The sequence below is a fragment of the Panicum hallii genome, chromosome 9, assembly GCF_002211085.1.
Source record: "Panicum hallii strain FIL2 chromosome 9, PHallii_v3.1, whole genome shotgun sequence".
Classification (NCBI taxonomy): Eukaryota; Viridiplantae; Streptophyta; class Magnoliopsida; order Poales; family Poaceae; genus Panicum; species Panicum hallii.
The window spans coordinates 12,411,915-12,434,173 of record NC_038050.1 but is presented as its reverse complement, the minus strand read 5'-3'; the positions used below and the strand labels follow the sequence as shown (position 1 = coordinate 12,434,173).

The 22,259-nt window shown below is 47.5% G+C and overlaps 2 protein-coding genes across 2 annotated transcripts; both read right to left on the bottom strand.

Annotated features, from left to right (window-relative positions):
- Positions 1–4,665: 4,665 nt before the first annotated feature.
- Positions 4,666–5,163, bottom strand: LOC112873707. Its single transcript, XM_025936729.1, has one exon. It carries the CDS (start codon positions 5,161–5,163, stop codon positions 4,828–4,830), a length of 336 nt encoding a protein of 111 aa, XP_025792514.1. The 3' UTR covers positions 4,666–4,827.
- A 2,236-nt stretch (positions 5,164–7,399) lies between these two features.
- LOC112872790 lies at positions 7,400–10,308 on the bottom strand. Its single transcript, XM_025935838.1, has 3 exons — positions 9,309–10,308; positions 8,815–9,195; positions 7,400–7,544 (listed from the first exon to the last, which is right to left on the bottom strand). Exons 1-3 carry the CDS (start codon positions 10,028–10,030, stop codon positions 7,400–7,402), a joined length of 1,248 nt encoding a protein of 415 aa, XP_025791623.1. The 5' UTR covers positions 10,031–10,308.
- Between the last annotated feature and the right edge of the window lie 11,951 nt (positions 10,309–22,259).

Sequence of the window (22,259 nt, the reverse complement as noted above, 5' to 3'; positions counted from 1 at the left end):
TCAATATTGACAAAGAACCGGTCCAGACGTACCAAAATGGGATCCTCTTGATGGTTTGACCAGGTGAACCTCCTATCAAGCAAGGGGAGTTCTTGCACAGCCATTGCATCAATAGCACAATTGAACCAGTCAGCTTCCTGGAGGTCGAAGTTGCCATTGGATCGGTCTTCAGGTTTTCTAGCAAGATTAAAGTCTCCCAGTAGAGTCCAAGCGCCTGAAAGAGATGACTGCAGGGAAGTCAGTTCATCAAGGAAACCCTACTTATCACCGTGATGACAGGGACCCTAGCAGTTGGTGACAGAGAACATAAGATCAGTGGCAGTGGATTGGAAGGTGGTGGTAAGGGAGTGGGGGTGTGGCTGGAGGAGACCAGGCTGAGGCAGCTCCGGTCCCAAGCGGTGATGATTCCGCTGGAGGCGCCAGTGGAGGCAAGGTAGGAAAGGGAAGAAGCATGGAAGGCAGGAAGGAGGGAGCAGGCTTTGAAGCGATCAACGGTTTGCAGCTTGGATTCTTGGAGGTAAATTATGGTGGGAGTGGGCTGGGGGATGGCGAGCCGGACATTGTTGCACTTGTCTTTGTTTCCAAGCACTCTAACATTCCAAGAGAGGATGGTGATTGCTCTAGCCATAAGAGAACCAAAGAACCACCAATTCCAGTGAAACGCAGCATGGATGGCTGGGATAAAGAGCAAGCAAACAATAAAACATGAAGATTTCATGCTCCGGCAGCCGGGGAGCGCTCAACGCAGAGTATCTCCCTAGAGGTTTTAGCCACAATAGGTACAAACCACGGCCTAAGCACGAGGCCATTACAAAAGCTAGAGCAGCGTAGGCTCCTAAATCACAGCAAAATGAGACAAGTTCGTTAGCAGGGCATCGAGGCCGCATCAGTACAGCGGGTCGACGACGGGCGCAGGGCAGCCTCCTAGGTTCTGGAGGCAATCTTCAGGGACACCACAAGCACGTCCAAGCAGCTGGAGATCTTGGACACACCAGGCAGGGGCAGCGACAGGTTCCGGTGCAGCAACCGAAGGAGTAGCCGGAGTGGCAGACGTGACCATCGAGGCAGTGTCGTCGATATCGCCGGCTGTCGCAGTCAGGGTGGAGGAGCTGCGGCTCAAGCTCGAGGTGGTGACGGCGTCAAGCTTCCGCTTCTTGATCCGAACAGCAGCAGCAGCCACCGTCTCCCTGTTGGGGAGCTCGTTGGCGCGGAGACGGATGCTGCGGCGTTTACCATCGTCCAGGAGCTGAGGCATGACCTCTTCAGGAGCCTCGTGGCAGAGGAGGTCAGGCTCCGCATCCTCCACCTCAAGCTCTGGCTCCTCCGGGATGGGTGCCAACGGAAGCTTCAGTGGCGATCCCGGCGCAAGCAGTACAGGAGGGTGCAGTTCAGCAAGGGAGATCATGACAGGGTGTTCAGCGGGGACCTGCAGTGGCGAGGAGGCAGTTGGCAGCAGAGTAGCGGTTGTTGCCGCCGGTGGTGCCTCCTCGAGGCCGAGACGCAGCAGCGGCATCGGGATAGCCACATTGGCCACTAAGGACGCCTTGCTCCAGGTGCTGGCGAACGGATCCGGCCCGACAGGGGGAATGTCGAGGTCGAGCTCGTCGAAGTCCGGCATCTTAGGCGACACAGGCGCCGGTGCGGCAGGCGGCACCAGGATAGCGGGGTCGGCATCGAGGGCGGCCACCGGAGCAGGCGGCACCGGCACCGTAGGCGCCTCCAGAGCCGCTGGCGCAGAAGGCACAGGAGCGTGGGAGGCACCTCCACGCGTGAAGACGGGGAGGGGTCGGCCGTTGCAGAGCATGTCGGCGTCCTTGACGGAGATGTTCACCGGCGGGGTGCGCCGTGGCCGGCGGCGAGGATGTCGATGGAGCAGGTGATGTTGCGCGTGGCCCCCACCGCAGCAATTTGGTGGAGGAACCCGACAGTGGCGGAAAAGAGGTTGACGATGAACATTCCCTGGTCCCCCCGAATGTCGGCCCTGTATGGCTGGATGGGGATCTTGTAGAGCCCCTGCTCCCCCGTCTTCTCCAATCGTGCGGATCTCGAAGAAGAACCCACAGCACAAGCTGAAGGAGACAGTGGTTGGCTTGGAAATCAAAGGCTTGGCGTGTACCTCAGGGTAGTAGAGCTGTCCGCGGTCGCGGCCGACGGGGATCGGCAGCATGTTGCCCAGCGACATGTAGGCGCGCTGGACAGCAGGGCCATCCAGGTAGGCGGTGCCGAGGGCATGCTGGACGCCGGGCTGCCCAGGTGCCGCCAGGATGGCAGGGTGCTCCCCACACATAGGCACTGCCGCGTCTGGGGGAGCAGGGGCATCCCCAGAGACAGCAGCAGTGGGAGCCGCCACGCCAGCCGGCGGTTGGGCGTCCGGACTGGGAGGCGGGCCATCCAAGTCGGAGTCGAAATCCTCAAAGTGCTCGACGTGGAGGATCTCAATCTAGGCCACCGCACCGAGGCCGGCATGGTTCTTGATGTACTCCTCGAAGGGGATGTCAGCGGCCCCCTCCACCTTAACCGTCATGAGCACCGCGGAGAAGTCAGCGCCCTGAACGCAGACAGGGCCGATGAGGTGCGTGTTGACGTAGGGCCCGGCGGTGAAGATGATGCGCTCGCGGTTCCAGTGCTCCATGGGGTAGTCGCGGATGGCGATGGCGATGAAGTCTTCATGCTCGAACTGGAACCGGTTGGGCGTCTCGGTGTGGTGTTCTAGGAGGACAGTGTGCTCATGTCCTTGGAAGGGTGCCAACAACATGGCCTGCTCCCTTGCAACATTGCTTTCGAACATGATGAGAGCAGCACCATAAGAGGAGGGAGCGAGGGTTACCCGGGGGTTCCCGTCAGGGCCACCCAGGGCATGGCAAATGTGGCTCGCAGGCGACGGCAGCGGGGTCGACGAGGCCATAAGCAAGGTGTGCAAAACGCTGCATGCGCACCGGAGGCATGAAGACGTCGACCGTGTCCGAGCGCTGAAGGTCCTCCTCGACATCGACCTCGGCCTCGTCCCCCACATCCTCCGCATCGTCATCCGCCGGCAGCATTTCCTCATCAACAGGAGGAGGAATCTCACCCTCCTCAAGAGGCTACTCCGAGGGACCAGGCAGCAGCTACTCCGACGAGGGCTTCCGTCCTGAAACTGCTAGCTTCCCTTCCATCAAGAGAATGAGTGACCTCGACCCCGCTCCCACCCCCGACCCTCTCACCGGCGATCCCGCCGCCCCGGCCATCGTCGCCACCACCCCGCCTAGCCCCTCGCCTCATCCTTCACCGCCGACACCCACCTAGCCCCTCTCCTCTGCCGATCGGACGCCCGACCCTACCACCTCTGGCTTCACCTCCTCTCGCGCCCCCCAGTGGTCTCATGCCGCCAACCCGGCGTCGGTGCCCCGCTCTCGCCAGGAGAAGCCTTCCGTGACTACTGCTTGCGGAACTTCCACTCACCTGTCTTTGAGCCCCTCCTTGCTACCTTGCCCCTGATCGAGCTCACTGAGCTTTGGGCTACTCCATAGCCTCGCCTCCCTTCCTGTAACCTTGCATGGATGCGGAACACTCTTGGGTATTGGCTGGGCAGGCCTGCCTATGCCGACCTTGTTGCCCCCTGTCTGTTTCGAGTTGTCGTCTCCCGGTGGTCCATCGCCAAGTTCATCCTCACCCTCGGCGATCTCCACCATGGGCCGGTGAAGGTGCGCTTCTTCGTGGATGCTGCGGCGGCCTCGCCGTCCTTCCCTTCACCAGCTGTCCCGGTGCCTGCAATGCCCCTTCCGGTGGACATCGACGCTGAGCCGGTCAGCCCGTGTGGCACGCTGCCCGATGGGCCGCGCCAGCCGGTTGCTTCCCGGTCACCTGTCTGCGTTGCTCCCGAGGGAGCGGGGCAGCCACGGCACGGTTGCCAGGCGGCGGGGCAAGCCGTCACGTCAGCCTTACTACTTCGCGCCACGCGCGCCCCCTGGTGGACGGCTGCTCCTGGTGCACACCTGCCCCCCCCCCCAGATGAATCCCTGCCACACCTTTCTTCTGTCACTGTTCCTTCGGTGTGCACCCGGTGCGCCGGTGTTCTGCCCACTCCCACCGGCGGGAACCCCTCCCCCTCTCCCCGATGCATCGCCTTCCACTGCAAGCCCTGGCCCAAAAACCTTAATCCGCCCCTCCTTTGCTGCCGTCGCCTCCACTCTTCCCCGCCCTCTCCCCACACCCGCCACCCCACCTCGCTCCCTGCTTCATTTCCCTCACCGCCGCTGCTTCCGCTGCCTCGCCTTGGATCACCACAGTGCTACGTGCCGAGACTCCATTAGCTGTCATCGCTGCTGGAGGTCGGGCCATATCGCCCGCCACTGCAAAATGCCCAGGCTCCCCTTTGACGGCTCGTCCTCCGGCCACACCTCCCCTGGGCTCACGTCCGCACCTCGGTGATGTCCTTGGGCTCCGACGCTCCTCCACCACTGCCACATGTGGGTAAATTGTGCAACCCCCACTTGCTCATACGACATATCGATCAATGGTCTAAAAACTTTGAGAGGTGACACATGCGCTTGCATTGCTGGCAAATGAGTTATTGGCTTAGCACTCAGCAGATTACCTTTGAGATTTGGAGTTCAACACTCCACGGAGTTGTATCACCACCTCAGCTCACCGGACATGTACAGTACACACCACAGATCAGTGAGCTGACAAACCTTTAACAGCTACTAAACTTTATCAACCCTCTCATCTCATCTCACCGTCTCTACAAGCCTCCCTCAAGTCTTAAACTCAGGAAAGAAAATTGAAAGGAAAACAAAAAGATCGTGTACTTCTAGCGCTATTGCTACGTCTACACATTTGAGGACTTCAGAGTCCTCCCAAGTCGGCTTCCTGCTTCTGTCCGGCTCCCACGCTGACGCTGCTGCCGCTGTTCTTCCTGGTGACCCTGATGTACAGGAAGACGACGACCACGACCGCCGCGGCGAACCCGACGAGGATCACGTCCGCGCCCGCCACCGACCGGTCGGGCCTTCCGCCTCCGCCGGGCCGCGACGCGCCGGCGCGCCCGGCCGCCGAGCCCGGCGGCTCGGCGATGCCCAGCTGCGGCCTGGGCACCGCCACCGCCACCGCGGCCACCGCGTCGCCAAGAACCGCCACGAGGAGGAGCCATGGCAGCGACACGAAGCTGCAGCGGCTCGCCATTGCACAGAAAGCTTGCAAAACTCTCTCGCGGCTTGCTCCAGAGCTGGGTGATGGGTTTATATGCCAACCCTTCAAGAACAGAGTTGCGGGAGGTGCGTGAGAGTGCAGGTGCGGTGGGGTATATATATATCGTCAGGGGCCAGTGGGCGGCTGGAGACCGGAGGGAGCGACGTGGAAGACGAAGAGCTAGCAAGGGGGGACCAAGGTCTCGTGCCCGGCTGGCGCATGAGAATCTGAGGGGGGTGGTGCGCAGTGAGCTGGTTGTTGACGGGATTCTGCCGCGACGCTGCTGCCCTGCTCCTGCTTCTTGTTGGATTGGTTGGATGGTTGAACAGGAGGAGGTCGGTATCGGGGGAGACTGTCTCGATGAGGGTGGGACGCAGGATGCTGTCCGGGGCACTGCAGCGCGTGTGGCTGTGCGATTTCTTTTACTAGCGGCTGCGGCGCTGTGCAGCTTTGCTGTCCTGCGCCTTTACTTGGAGTGGTTGTGCTGTCCTGGACTGGAGAAAGCAAAGCTACTCCTCTTGCTACAAGCTGATCGTCGATCGATGAGCTTGGCCAGTAAAATGGAGCACATCTTGGGGTCGTGGGGTTTATGTGATTTGTGAATCACGTTATCCCAGTTATGCATTGTGCAGCACTGCTCCCGAGTGCGTGACTGATGAGCTCTGCGTTTGACCGTTGTCGACGTCAAAGCTGGTTGCATGTCTGCTGGAGGGAGGAGGACCGAGGACGCCCTGCTGTGGCGTAACTGGATGCCTGGACCTCCTCGACCTCGAGCGGCAAGCAACCGCTCTCGGTCAGAACACGCGTTCCGGACGTTTGGTACACGGTCTGCTTTTGCGTCCGTATCGAGACGATTTAATAGGAGCTCTCTCTCCCTCTCTCTCTCTGATGATCCAAAATCTAACTGCACCTTTCCACGGCCAAGTGCTTGACTTTGTGACTGCAGAGTTCAATGCTAGCTCATGTAATTACTTTGCGAAAATAAAGATCAAGTGACTTTGTGACTGCAGAGTTCAATGCTAGCTCATGTAATTACTTTGCGAAAAAAAAATCAAGTGAGAACCCCTACCTAGAACCTCAGAGGATCTGCACTTCTGCAGAGATCCGGGCCACACGTGATGTCAAAAATAGCAGGAGGAAAACGTTGGTTAAAGGCAATCATGTTTGCATACGCTCTAGAAAGAGTGATCGGGTTGTACCGGGGGAAGAACTATGGCGCGGTAAAGCTTTGTTTGTGGGGAATGCAAAAGAAATTTGCTTTGTGCGCTTAAATATTCTTTTTTATCTTTAGCAACAGTAGACAAATGTTTCGGCTGCACACGAGATGCATTGGAGAAGTAACTAGTGTGCAGAGCATGGGACACACCTTTTTCGCCTTTGCAATGGAAAAGTAATCTTACATTGGTCGAGAAGGCAGACTCGCAGGGTCTACTGCATAGTAGAAAAAAAATTCTACCACTTGTAAGTTGTCGTAACGGATTAGTGGATTACAGATTCTACTGCTCCAGGAGCTGAGGGGCACTTCAGTGCCGTGCATCACTGCTTCCAAGTGGTGGCAGTAACAGCTGGGGGTTGTGCATCCTTTTGACTGCTCACTGCTGTAAACGTTGAAGCGGCAGCATGTTCCCTGTGTAGCTCGGACAGCGTTCGAAGAAAGGCTGAAGGCAAAAGCTCTCTCCAGAATTACTTTGTGACGGCTATGAGGACAGCATCATCTTTTCATGGTTGTGCTTCTTGTGCACCCAGCGAAATCAACAACAATGGTCCTTGGACGCCTTTAATTTGTTGGTCAGAACAAACAAATCAAAAAACGCCAAGCTTGTTCCTTCTGAAATTTTGATCAATCCGTCGGCAGCATCACTCCAGACAAAGAGAAAATGAATACATGCTTCTTAGATACCTGCTTGCGGTGGCCTCGGTAGGCAGCACCACGGCCGGCCACCGCCAGGTGCGGCCGAAACAGGAACAACGGAATACCGTCGTCGTGTCTAGAACTTTGTAGAGGGCATCAAGGGGTTCGCCAGCTTGCCTGGCCGGCGACGGCATAATCTGGCAAGGCCAAGGGCGGCAACGGGTAGGGCATGCGGCGGCGATGCGAGATGTGATGCGGCGTGTGTGTGTGGGTGGGGGCTACTGAAAGAATCAAGCCGCTACAGAACACAATCAAGCCGAGCCACGGCCTTTTGTCGAGGGGATGATGCGCTCCTCCGTTTCGCTGATCGCGGTGACCTTAGGGACCGCCGGCGGCACGCTCGTCGAGCACTTCCTCGTCGAGCAATTTCGTGCCAAATTCTTCATGCAGGATGGCCGAGCCGCTCATCAACGGCGCCTTCTTCTTCCTACCTTTCTTGGACACCGGGCGGTGGCATGATCTTCTACACCCGTGACGGAGTAAGTAGATTGAGTCTGACGGCTGGAGGTGCCGATCGCCGTCGATGACAACGTGACAAACGCATGAGGAGGGGGGCAACTCGATCTGATCGACATCGAACCGGCTCGAGAGAACAAGCCCTCTCGGTTCAACAGTTTGGTGCGGCGCCGCGACTGATCTGCTCGCGAGCGCCGGATTGCAGCGTCTGCCACGCGTCTCGATCTGGAGCGGGGCTGCACAGGCAGTTGTTTACAGCCCGTCTGCATGGAATTTTTTTTAGGGGACTTCTCTTTTTCGTCGCCAACCGGTACCGTGGATTGGTATTAGTGGGTAATTATCTGCAGCTTTTAAGTGGTTTTAAAAAAATCCTTTTCTCAAAGGAGCTTCATACAATTCTTCAAGTATATTTTTTTAAGGAGCAGAGTTGGTGGAGTTAGAAGTGTTTAACTCGGGCGATTTTGGAGTGGAGTTAGATTTTATGGAGTGGAGTGCTCCTAAATAAGTAGATTCTTAACCTCTTTACTGTCATTATCTGATTGAAAAATTTGCAACTTGATAAGTAACTTTTGTCTAGACTTCGAAAAATTATTCCACAAGTTTGAGAGCTGGTTCAAGTGGCAGCCGCACAAGTACTCACGCATGCCATGTGAATTGGTGTCCAAACCGTGTGTTTTTGCGATTTTGAATCTCGCTAGAAGTCGCCCCAGCTATGTTTTTCATGCTCCGGCACTGCCCGGGTGGGCTGCCCGCATATCGCCGTAGCTAGCCAACTGAGTGCTGCTCAGTCTTCAATACGTGCACCATTTTTTTCTGCGAGAAAATACGTGCACCATTTGATGATACTTTGAACAAAAAAAAGGTGCAATTGCATAATATGCTGTGTAAAGGTAATGATAACACGATTAAAAAAACATTGCTGACTTTTCATATATTCATTATTAACTGTAATCGATTATATTTCTCATACAGGACAAACGAAGACTTGGACTTAGAAACGACTATGCATTTTGTTCATAAAACAACTTCAACCTGATATATGATGATCTTGGATTTATTACTTAAAAGTTTGAAGCAATTCTCTCATCCGGCAGGGCGTGTATGGAAAAGAACTACACACATATGCATGCATTGTAACATAACCGTTAGGCAACAAGTTGCCCAACGCTTCAAGTTTAGAGCTACTCAAATGATACGCCAATACTCTTGATGATCTATCCAAGAAGATAATCTCTTTGTAGGGATGAAAAGCAAGGATTCTCATAACTGCGTCACACTTTTCTTCCATATCATTAGTGGGTGGAATATTGTCATCATCGGAGTTCCATTCAAATTCTTCTTCCATCTGCTCTTCATATACGTCTTCATCTTTACGTTCATAATCAGAGCTAACATTTTCTAAAACCCAAGGCCCATGGTCACCGCTTAGACTTGGAAATGGCCCCAGATCAGTGTCTTGTCTCAATTTCCACTGAGTTTGATCACATGATTCGTCAAGGATCCAGACCCTTAGGCGGTGGTTATCATCAAGTAATGCATAGTAAATCCCCTTCTCAGACTTTCCTAGAAAGAACTCTGGATATTTAGACCTAGTCAGTACTTCAGTACCTCTTATTGGGGGTTTGATTACTCGGTATGTGCTATTTGATGATGATATTCTGCAAATTAAATTGAGAAATAGCGTTAAGCAAAAACATCATTATTTTACAGAGAGAAACGTATATACCAATTATTAAGAGGGTATTTCCTGAAGTAGTAAAGCATGCCCTACCTCATGACAAAGTCAGTTTGGCAGTGGATGTAGAGTGCGCCCCGCCAGTATTCAGCATGCCTATATGGCTCGGATCTCTGGTCCAGTTGAATGTCAGCGACTGTTCCTGCAGCCTCCCCTTGTCGGCTAAATGATCTGTCCTCCCACAGCCCCGTCCTCGACGAGAAGACACTTAGGATGCATGGTGACGGTGGCCATTCTGAATGCAACACGGCACTACCTGCTGCACGCTTAACTATATCTTCTTCCCAAGGAACACTAGGGATCAAGAACACCTCGTAGTGTGATGAAACAGTAGGATCAAACGCTAGGAATGAACAAACATCGTGCTCAGAGACAAACTCCATCCCCGCGCGTGGAGTCGTCGGGCGTTCAGGCAAGTTCGCAACCTCGTCCGTGGCAGGGTTGTACAGCCAGTCGTCGTATAGCAGGAGGAGGCCGTTGCAGTGGTCCATGATGGTATCGCTGGGCATGCGGTAGCCGTAATCAAGGGATGGGCGGGCGAAGAACTTGGCGTACAGCCGATTCATGTAGCTGATGAAGAGTCCAGCCAGAGAGTGCGGGAGGAGGTCCGCGTGCAGCATGCCGCGGTCGTCGATGAGCGCGCGCCACGCCCTGCAGACGCAGCGGGACACGGCGAGGCTTCGCGGCGCGACGCGGCGGAGGACTTCCGCGAGCACGTCGTCGGGGAGTAGACGCGCCAAGTCCACCTGCCGTTCCATCCTGCTGTGGCTATTCTATCTCCCTCCTTCCTGCTCGCTCGTTCACGCGCCAGTTGAGCAGGAGCCTTGCCCTTGGGCCCTGCACTGCACTTGACGCGAATCTGGTGTGTGCTCTTGATTCCTTCCAACAAGGGCGGGTTTTAAGGACGCGCGCTGCATATATCGGGTCCGAATCGATTCGCGAGGCAATTCCGACTCTGAATCGATTCAGGTGAGCATGCAGCCGAGCCTGAAGAGGAACTGGGGGGCAAACTTTATCTACGTTAGCCGGATCCAACAAGCGAACCAACCCACCCGTCTCCGATCCCGAGACTTCACGGCCTATCGTGGTCGTGGGTGCAGCTCGGCTCCAAAGCGCGCAGCCAGCATGGGCGGAGCATGGCCGAGCGCGGCCGGCGCGGGGAGGAGCGCCGCGGAGCGCGGTCGGCGAGGGAAGCCGGTGCAGGGAGGAGCGCGGCAACCGGAGCTCCTTCACCACCCGAGCTCGGGCTGGCTCTCGGGGGAGCGGGGCCGCCGCGGCTGGTCAACACGGTCGGGGCTGGGCCGGGCCGCCGCCGCGGGTCGACGCGGTTGGCGCGGAGGAGGTCGTCGCGGCAGGGTGGAGCGATGCGGCCGCCGCCGCTGTGGGTTGACGCGGCTAGGTGGAACCAGGCCGCCGCGGGTGATGCGACGTGGGGCGGAGCCGGGTTGCCGCCGGCCGGCGCGTGTCCTTGTGCTCAGGCAAAAAAAAAAAGGAACTGTCATGTGGGACATACAAATTTTTGGAAAAACCTATTATAGCTAGTCCATTGGATAGGTATTCTACAAGGCTCTCTACAGTTGACGTGAATAAAGTTACGGAGAGCTGCTCTCTCTGTACCTGTTGCTGCCGGTGCCCTAACTGTCCCCAGCTCACGCAATCAAGCGAGCCGAGCGCGCCTCGCAGTTCGCCGACGCAAATCGCACCGCTCCAACCCGACCCGTGTGTTAGTCTGAATTCGGCTAGTGTGTTAGTCTGAAATGGTTATATACTTATATGGAAACCCCAAATTTATACCACAATGCCACCTATTCTCCTAGTAGTCTAGAAGACTGAACTTGCAGATTGCACTTCTGTTAGATGTTAGCCCTTTTCTTTTCTTTTGAACAATGTAACAAATGGATTTACAAATATCCAATTATAGTGTTTAAAAATAATTGTTAGTTGCATTTATCGCAGCACTGCATAGATTTTATGTTTAGTATTATATATGAAAAAAAATACAAATTAGTGGATGTTATATGCCTACACTGTTGAGGAATATCTCATGTTTTCTGCTTTTTGCAGAATCGTTTCTCCTTGATGATCCTGGCCCACCCCTCCAAGATAGTGTTCAGACAGATCAATCAGCTAGGGATGATGATTCTGAGGAGGATGGTATTAGTTTACAGCACCCCTCATTCTATCCTTCTTTCTTTCTGTTGAACCACAAGTTGAACATTTTTGTTTGGATTTGAGTAGGTTGAACATTTTAGACTGGATTTGAGTAGGTGGAACTAAAATTTTCAACGGAGTTCTAGCAAATGAATGACTAAAATATCAATTTGTATTATCTACAAGTAATTGAAGCATCTACTTGCTGCACTCACTGCAGCGCATAGATTTTGTGTTGAGTATTATTGATGAAGAAAACATGTGTATAAGTAGTATACGTTTTATGTCTTTTCCATGCATTGTGGTACATTGAGATGAAATGTGAAGATGTCACCCTTATGTCATTTTTAACCTAGTTTTTTTTCTATTTTTGGAATACACATTAATATATAGTTTAGATTTACAGGAAATTAATATCATCTTTTTGACATGCAGCAAATTAATATTTTCGGAGTATGCATCAATATATAGTTTAGATTTACAACAAATTAATATATAGTTTGGTTTTAGCTAGAATGAGGGTTGCTGTAAATTAATACCATCTTCTTAAACTGCAGCCTCATCCTCCTCATTTGATGATTGTCTAGTTTGTATTTGTAGGCACTACAATTTGATATTTTAGTCATTCATTTACGGAATATAGATTTCTATTGAATATTTTAGTTTGGATTTGAGTAGGTGGAACTACGGGTTGCTAGTTTCAGTATTGGTTATGGGGAGATGGTGAACATGTATGGGGATGACTTATTCTTGGCATTTTCTGTAGCAGACAGTGATGAAGAGAACGTGATCTCCCCTCCCCCCACCAAGGAGATCGCACAATCACCGCAGGCAAGGGCATCAGACCCAAGAGGTTGACATGGAAGCTGAGGATGCTGTTATGCCTGAGGTTCATGTTCCGCACCACCGGGAATCATGGATAGATAAACTAGAGAGGTTTGCACAGGTGGTTGGCGCGATATTACCACCGGTCACAGTACTTGGTTTGGTGATATATATCTTGTGCGCTGGTATGGGTTATGCAAATAACTTTCATTTATTGTGTTTTTAGTTCAGGTCCACTAACACTCATAGATTTCGAGGATTATGATTCCAATTTTATATGCATAGGTTTAGAACACCGGGTCGATATGACAAAGTCAATGCTCAAAGCCCTAGTTCCCCTATTACCAGTTGTTGGAAATGGAGGTGACCCTAATCACCCACTTGAAGGTGGACCTATACCTAGGAACACCCACTCACTCTCACTCTGCAGTGGACAGCTTTATAATTTCTAATTACTTAGTATCTTTTGGTCCTTTTTGGCTGCAGGGCCGACCTTCTATCTCCCGGGTGGCAGAGCCAACCTACAGATGAAACTTGCTTCCGGGTGGTAGAGCCAACCTTCAGATGAAGCTCACTCATTCACACACTCACCTAGCACTACAACCTCAACTCTCTCTAATGCTTGTCGCTTGTATGTGTTGTTGCCTCAGGTTCTAGGGGAGGGAGAGAGGGTTCTCATATATATATATAGACCATGGTGACACATATGGTGATGATATGTGTCCACTACTCTAGAACCTTTCTAGATATTTTCTACTTTATCATACAACAAAAGATATTATAGAATATTCCTAGATATTTTTTCACTTGCCATATAAGACAAGTGACTCTAGAACTTTCCATAAATATTTATATCCATAGTAATATCTTCAACTTCAAAATATCTTCTTTCTTGCATGGTCAAGAGTATTCTAAAAAATTAACTTGCTTTCATTCACCGGTACCTGTGGAACAATGGATAGCGACCAAAAACAAGACTGCCTCCAGGGCAACCACCGCTGCTGTTGCGCCCAGCCCATCAGTTTCTGTTGAAGGCGATGCTGGTATTGCAATGGGTATTGTCGCTAATCCAGATCTGGATTTGGTGCCCGTGACCAGGCCGAAGTCACCATAGTTATTTGTCGGTTTATACTTAGCCAAATCTCTGTTCAGTGTAATGATATTGGTGAACCTGTGCTGTGTATATGAAGCTCTTGAACCTTAGTATGAGAATAGTACGTCAAGGTGAATACCTAAGTTTCTTTGTCACAATATGGAGTGACTGTGTGACTATGTTGTCTGGTGATGATTGGTTTTGCTTACCTTTCCATACTTCTTACTATATCTGTGCAAATTTGAAGTCCCCATGTGTTGTATGACTGTACCAGATTTGACAGATCAATATTTGATTATTGACTGATCTTTCCGGCTTTGCATGAACGTCTATAGGGAAAACATACACTTCCTGCACTCTTTGGGAAATATAAAGACCATGACTCATCGTGCAGGTGTAAGATTGATGGGAAATATAAAAAGTATGCACATCGCTTTTAGAGTTCAAATGTTACAGTTCAAACATTCCAGATTGCAACACTACACTGTAAATGTATATACCTGTTATAGGTAGAAATCTATCCATGTCATTCACTTTCCCTACTAACCTTTGGCGTTCAGGTTGCTGTAACTCTTTTCATCATATTCGGAATTCCTTACTCGGATGCTTATTGGCGGATTAACAATTTAATACAATATAAATTCTCTCGCCCCTAACATTGAGAAACATGTCAGATCTAGAGCTAACCTTCAACAGATTGACTCACTCGATACCACCACGCCCCTACCAAAAAGGGTGCGCTATTAATAGAACTAAATTTTTAATCCTACTAGGCCCATGCCCGTGCGTTGCTACGGGTGTAACAGTCTATATCGCCTTAATACAATATACATATATTCGTAGATACTATAGCATCAAATACTTTGGAGTGTTTGAGACAATATCTTGGTTTCTAAAACTAATATGGTATCAAATATTTTGGAGTGTTTGTGTACCGCAAACTATTGATGAAGTTTCTTAAGCAATTACCATGGTATTTTCAGAGTTCTTGAACATTCACAGTGACCCTCTTTTCCTTTTTCTAAAACTGAGAATTCCGTAGCTGCTCAAAATACACCTCACACTTTGTGATAGTTTATCAAATACAAATTAGTGACATAAAACTTGACAATTAATATTTTCGGAGTATGCATCAATATATAGTTTAGATTTACAGCAAATTAATATATAGTTCGGTTTTAGCTAGAATGAGGGTTGCTGTAAATTAATACCAACTTCTTGAACTGCAGCCTCATCCTCCTCATTTGATGATTGTCTAGTTTGGATTTGTAGGCACTACAATTTGATATTTTAGTCATTCATTTACAGAACATAGATTTCTGTTGAATATTTTAGTTTGGATTTTGAGTAGGTGGAACTACGGGTTTCTAGTTTCAGTATTGGTTAAGGGGGGATGTTGAAGATGTATGGGGATGACTCATTCTTGGCATTTTCTGTAGCAGACAGTGATGAAGAGAACGTGATCTCCCCTCCCCCACCAAGGAGATTGCACCATCACCGCAGGCAAGGGCATCAGACCCAAGAGGTTGACATGGAAGCTGAGGATGCTGTTATGCCTGAGGTTCATGTTCCGCACCACCAGGAATCATGGATAGATAAACTAGAGAGGTTTGCATAGATGGTTGGCGCGATATTACCGCCTGTCACGGTACTTGGTTTGGTGATATATATCTTGTGCGTTGGTATGGGTTATGCAAATAACTTCCAGTTATTATGTTTTTAGTTCAGGTCCACTAGCACTCATAGATTTCTAGGATTATGATTCCAATTTTATATGCATAGGTCCAGAACACCGGGTCGATAGGGCAAAGTCAATGCTCAAAGCCCTAGTTCCCATATTACCAGTACTTGTGGAACAATGGATAGCGACCAAAAACAAGACTGCCTCCAGGGCAACCACCGCTGCTGTTGCGCCCAGCCCATCAGTTTCTGTTGAAGGTGATGCTGGTATTGCAATGGGTATTGTCGCTAATCCAGATCTGGATTTGGTGCCCGTGACCAGGCCGAAGTCACCGTAGTTATTTGTCAGTTTATACTTAGCCAAATCTCTGTTCAGTGTAATGATATTGGTGAACCTGTGCTGTGTATATGAAGCCCTTGCACCTTAGTATGAGAATAGTACGTCAAGGTGAATACCTAAGTTTCTTTGTCACAATATGGAGTGACTGTGTGACTATGTTGTCTGGTGATGATTGGTTTTGCTTACCTTTCCATACTTCTTACTATACCTGTGCAAATTTGAAGTCCCCATGTGTTGTATGACTGTACCAGATTTGACAGATCAATATTTGATTATTGACTGATCTTTCCGGCTTTGCATGAACGTCTATAGGGAAAACATACACTTCCTGCACTCTTTGGGAAATATAAAGACCATGACTCATCGTGCAGGTGTAAGATTGATGGGAAATATAAAAAGTATGCACATCGCTTTTAGAGTTCAAATGTTACAGTTCAAACATTCCGGATTGCAACACTACACTGTAAATGTATATACCTGTTATAGGTAGAAATCTATCCATGTCATTCACTTTCCCTACTAACCTTTGGCGTTCAGGTTGCTGTAACTCTTTTCATCATATTCGGAATTCCTTACTCGGATGCTTATTAGCGGATTAACAATTTAATACAATATAAATTCTCTCGCCCCTAACAATGAGAAACATGTCAGATCTAGAGCTAACCTTCAACAGATTGACTCACTCGATACCACCACACCCCTACCAAAAAGGGTGCGCTATTAATAGAACTAAATTTTTAATCCTACTAGGCCCATGCCCGTGCGTTGCTACGGGTGTAACAGTCTATATCGCCTTAATACAATATACATATATTCGTAGATACTATAGCATCAAATACTTTGGAGTGTTTGAGACAATATCTTGGTTTCTAAAACTAATATGGTATCAAATATTTTGGAGTGTTTGTGTACCGCAAACTATTGATGAAGTTTCTTAAGCAATTACCATGGTATTTTCAGAGTTCTTGAACATTCACAGTGACCCTCTTTTCCTTTTTCTAAAACTGAGAATTCCGTAGCTGCTCAAAGTACACCTCACACTTTGTGATAGTTTATCAAATACAAATTAGTGACATAAAACTTGACAATTAATATTTTCGGAGTATGCATCAATATATAGTTTAGATTTACAGCAAATTAATATATAGTTCGGTTTTAGCTAGAATGAGGGTTGCTGTAAATTAATACCAACTTCTTGAACTGCAGCCTCATCCTCCTCATTTGATGATTGTCTAGTTTGGATTTGTAGGCACTACAATTTGATATTTTAGTCATTCATTTACAGAACATAGATTTCTGTTAAATATTTTAGTTTGGATTTTGAGTAGGTGGAACTACGGGTTGCTAGTTTCAGTATTGGTTAAGGGGGGATGTTGAAGATGTATGGGGATGACTCATTCTTGGCATTTTCTGTAGCAGACAGTGATGAAGAGAACGTGATCTCCCCTCCCCCACCAAGGAGATTGCACCATCACCGCAGGCAAGGGCATCAGACCCAAGAGGTTGACATGGAAGCTGAGGATGCTGTTATGCCTGAGGTTCATGTTCCGCACCACCAGGAATCATGGATAGATAAACTAGAGAGGTTTGCACAGATGGTTGGCGCGATATTACCGCCTGTCACGGTACTTGGTTTGGTGATATATATCTTGTGCGCTGGTATGGGTTATGCAAATAACTTCCAGTTATTGTGTTTTTAGTTCAGGTCCACTAGCACTCATAGATTTCTAGGATTATGATTCCAATTTTATATGCATAGGTCCAGAACACCGGGTCGATAGGGCAAAGTCAATGCTCAAAGCCCTAGTTCCCATATTACCAGTACTTGTGGAACAATGGATAGCGACCAAAAACAAGACTGCCTCCAGGGCAACCACCGCTGCTGTTGCGCCCAGCCCATCAGTTTCTGTTGAAGGTGATGCTGGTATTGCAATGGGTATTGTCGCTAATCCAGATCTGGATTTGGTGCCCGTGACCAGGCCGAAGTCACCGTAGTTATTTGTCGGTTTATACTTAGCCAAATCTCTGTTCAGTGTAATGATATTGGTGAACCTGTGCTGTGTATATGAAGCCCTTGCACCTTAGTATGAGAATAGTACGTCAAGGTGAATACCTAAGTTTCTTTGTCACAATATGGAGTGACTGTGTGACTATGTTGTCTGGTGATGATTGGTTTTGCTTACCTTTCCATACTTCTTACTATACCTGTGCAAATTTAAAGTCCCCATGTGTTGTATGACTGTACCAGATTTGACAGATCAATATTTGATTATTGACTGATCTTTCCGGCTTTGCATGAACGTCTATAGGGAAAACATACACTTCCTGCACTCTTTGGGAAATATAAAGACCATGACTCATCGTGCTGGTGTAAGATTGATGGGAAATATAAAAAGTATGCACATCGCTTTTAGAGTTCAAATGTTACAGTTCAAACATTCCAGATTGCAACACTACACTGTAAATGTATATACCTGTTATAGGTAGAAATCTATCCATGTCATTCACTTTCCCTACTAACCTTTGGCGTTCAGGTTGCTGTAACTCTTTTCATCATATTCGGAATTCCTTACTCGGATGCTTATTAGCGGATTAACAATTTAATACAATATAAATTCTCTCGCCCCTAACAATGAGAAACATGTCAGATCTAGAGCTAACCTTCAACAGATTGACTCACTCGATACCACCACGCCCCTACCAAAAAGGGTGCGCTATTAATAGAACTAAATTTTTAATCCTACTAGGCCCATGCCCGTGCGTTGCTACGGGTGTAACAGTCTATATCGCCTTAATACAATATACATATATTCGTAGATACTATAGCATCAAATACTTTGGAGTGTTTGAGACAATATCTTGGTTTCTAAAACTAATATGGTATCAAATATTTTGGAGTGTTTGTGTACCGCAAACTATTGATGAAGTTTCTTAAGCAATTACCATGGTATTTTCAGAGTTCTTGAACATTCACAGTGACCCTCTTTTCCTTTTTCTAAAACTGAGAATTCCGTAGCTGCTCAAAGTACACCTCACACTTTGTGATAGTTTATCAAATACAAATTAGTGACATAAAACTTGACAATTAATATTTTCGGAGTATGCATCAATATATAGTTTAGATTTACAGCAAATTAATATATAGTTTGGTTTTAGCTAGAATGAGGGTTGCTGTAAATTAATACCAACTTCTTAAACTGCAGCCTCATCCTCCTCATTTGATGATTGTCTAGTTTGGATTTGTAGGCACTACAATTTGATATTTTAGTCATTCATTTACAGAACATAGATTTCTGTTGAATATTTTAGTTTGGATTTTGAGTAGGTGGAACTACGGGTTGCTAGTTTCAGTATTGGTTAAGGGGAGATGTTGAAGATGTATGGGGATGACTCATTCTTGGCATTTTCTGTAGCAGACAGTGATGAAGAGAACGTGATCTCCCCTCCCCCACCAAGGAGATTGCACCATCACCGCAGGCAAGGGCATCAGACCCAAGAGGTTGACATGGAAGCTGAGGATGCTGTTATGCCTGAGGTTCATGTTCCGCACCACCAGGAATCATGGATAGATAAACTAGAGAGGTTTGCACAGATGGTTGGCGCGATATTACCGCCTGTCACGGTACTTGGTTTGGTGATATATATCTTGTGCGCTGGTATGGGTTATGCAAATAACTTCCAGTTATTGTGTTTTTAGTTCAGGTCCACTAGCACTCATAGATTTCTAGGATTATGATTCCAATTTTATATGCATAGGTCCAGAACACCGGGTCGATAGGGCAAAGTCAATGCTCAAAGCCCTAGTTCCCATATTACCAGTACTTGTGGAACAATGGATAGCGACCAAAAACAAGACTGCCTCCAGGGCAACCACCGCTGCTGTTGCGCCCAGCCCATCAGTTTCTGTTGAAGGTGATGCTGGTATTGCAATGGGTATTGTCGCTAATCCAGATCTGGATTTGGTGCCCGTGACCAGGCCGAAGTCACCGTAGTTATTTGTCGGTTTATACTTAGCCAAATCTCTGTTCAGTGTAATGATATTGGTGAACCTGTGCTGTGTATATGAAGCCCTTGCACCTTAGTATGAGAATAGTACGTCAAGGTGAATACCTAAGTTTCTTTGTCACAATATGGAGTGACTGTGTGACTATGTTGTCTGGTGATGATTGGTTTTTCTTACCTTTCCATACTTCTTATGCAAATTTGAAGTCCCCATGTGTTGTATGACTGTACCAGATTTGACAGATCAATATTTGATTATTGACTGATCTTTCCGGCTTTGCATGAACGTCTATAGGGAAAACAAACACTTCCTGCACTCTTTGGGAAATATAAAGACCATGACTCATCGTGCAGGTGTAAGATTGATGGGAAATATAAAAAGTATGCACATCGCTTTTAGAGTTCAAATGTTACAGTTCAAACATTCCGGATTGCAACACTACACTGTAAATGTATATACCTGTTATAGGTAGAAATCTATCCATGTCATTCACTTTCCCTACTAACCTTTGGCGTTCAGGTTGCTGTAACTCTTTTCATCATATTCGGAATTCCTTACTCGGATGCTTATTAGCGGATTAACAATTTAATACAATATAAATTCTCTCGCCCCTAACAATGAGAAACATGTCAGATCTAGAGCTAACCTTCAACAGATTGACTCACTCGATACCACCACACCCCTACCAAAAAGGGTGCGCTATTAATAGAACTAAATTTTTAATCCTACTAGGCCCATGCCCGTGCGTTGCTACGGGTGTAACAGTCTATATCGCCTTAATACAATATACATATATTCGTAGATACTATAGCATCAAATACTTTGGAGTGTTTGAGACAATATCTTGGTTTCTAAAACTAATATGGTATCAAATATTTTGGAGTGTTTGTGTACCGCAAACTATTGATGAAGTTTCTTAAGCAATTACCATGGTATTTTCAGAGTTCTTGAACATTCACAGTGACCCTCTTTTCCTTTTTCTAAAACTGAGAATTCCGTAGCTGCTCAAAGTACACCTCACACTTTGTGATAGTTTATCAAATACAAATTAGTGACATAAAACTTGACAATTAATATTTCCAGAGTATGCATCAATATATAGTTTAGATTTACAGCAAATTAATATATAGTTCGGTTTTAGCTAGAATGAGGGTTGCTGTAAATTAATACCAACTTCTTGAACTGCAGCCTCATCCTCCTCATTTGATGATTGTCTAGTTTGGATTTGTAGGCACTACAATTTGATATTTTAGTCATTCATTTACAGAACATAGATTTCTGTTGAATATTTTAGTTTGGATTTTGAGTAGGTGGAACTACGGGTTGCTAGTTTCAGTATTGGTTAAGGGGAGATGTTGAAGATGTATGGGGATGACTCATTCTTGGCATTTTCTGTAGCAGACAGTGATGAAGAGAACGTGATCTCCCCTCCCCCACCAAGGAGATTGCACCATCACCGCAGGCAAGGGCATCAGACCCAAGAGGTTGACATGGAAGCTGAGGATGCTGTTATGCCTGAGGTTCATGTTCCGCACCACCAGGAATCATGGATAGATAAACTAGAGAGGTTTGCACAGATGGTTGGCGCGATATTACCGCCTGTCATGGTAGTTGGTTTGGTGATATATATCTTGTGCGCTGGTATGGGTTATGCAAATAACTTCCATTTATTGTGTTTTTAGTTCAGGTCCACTAGCACTCATAGATTTCTAGGATTATGATTCCAATTTTATATGCATAGGTCCAGAACACCGGGTCGATAGGGCAAAGTCAATGCTCAAAGCCCTAGTTCCCATATTACCAGTACTTGTGGAACAATGGATAGCGACCAAAAACAAGACTGCCTTCAGGGCAACCACCGCTGCTGTTGCGCCCAGCCCATCAGTTTCTGTTGAAGGTGATGCTGGTATTGCAATGGGTATTATCGCTAATCCAGATCTGGATTTGGTGCCCGTGACCAGGCCAAAGTCACCGTAGTTATTTGTCGGTTTACACTTAGCCAAATCTCTGTTCAGTGTAATGATATTGGTGAACCTGTGCTGTGTATATGAAGCCCTTGCACCTTAGTATGAGAATAGTACGTCAAGGTGAATACCTAAGTTTCTTTGTCACAATATGGAGTGACTGTGTGACTATGTTGTCTGGTGATGATTGGTTTTGCTTACCTTTCCATACTTCTTACTATATCTGTGCAAATTTGAAGTCCCCATGTGTTGTATGACTGTACCAGATTTGACAGATCAATATTTGATTATTGACTGATCTTTCCGGCTTTGCATGAACGTCTATAGGGAAAACATACACTTCCTGCACTCTTTGGGAAATATAAAGACCATTGTTCCTCGACTCATCGTGCAGGCGTAAGATTGATGGGAAATATAAAAAGTATGCACGTCGCTTTTAGAGTTCAAATGTTACGGTTCAAACATTCCAGATTGCAACACTACACTGTAAATGTATATACCTGTTATAGGTAGAAATCTATCCATGTCATTCACTTTCCCTACTAACCTTTGGCGTTCAGGTTGCTGTAACTCTTTTCATCATATTCGGAATTCCTTACTCGGATGCTTATTAGCGGATTAACAATTTAATACAATATAAATTCTCTCGCCCCTAACAATGAGAAACATGTCAGATCTAGAGCTAACCTTCAACAGATTGACTCACTCGATACCACCACGCCCCTACCAAAAAGGGTGCGCTATTAATAGAACTAAATTTTTAATCCTACTAGGTCCATGCCCGTGCGTTGCTACGGGTGTAACAGTCTATATCGCCTTAATACAATATACATATATTCGTAGATACTATAGCATCAAATACTTTGGAGTGTTTGAGACAATATCTTGGTTTCTAAAACTAATATGGTATCAAATATTTTGGAGTGTTTGT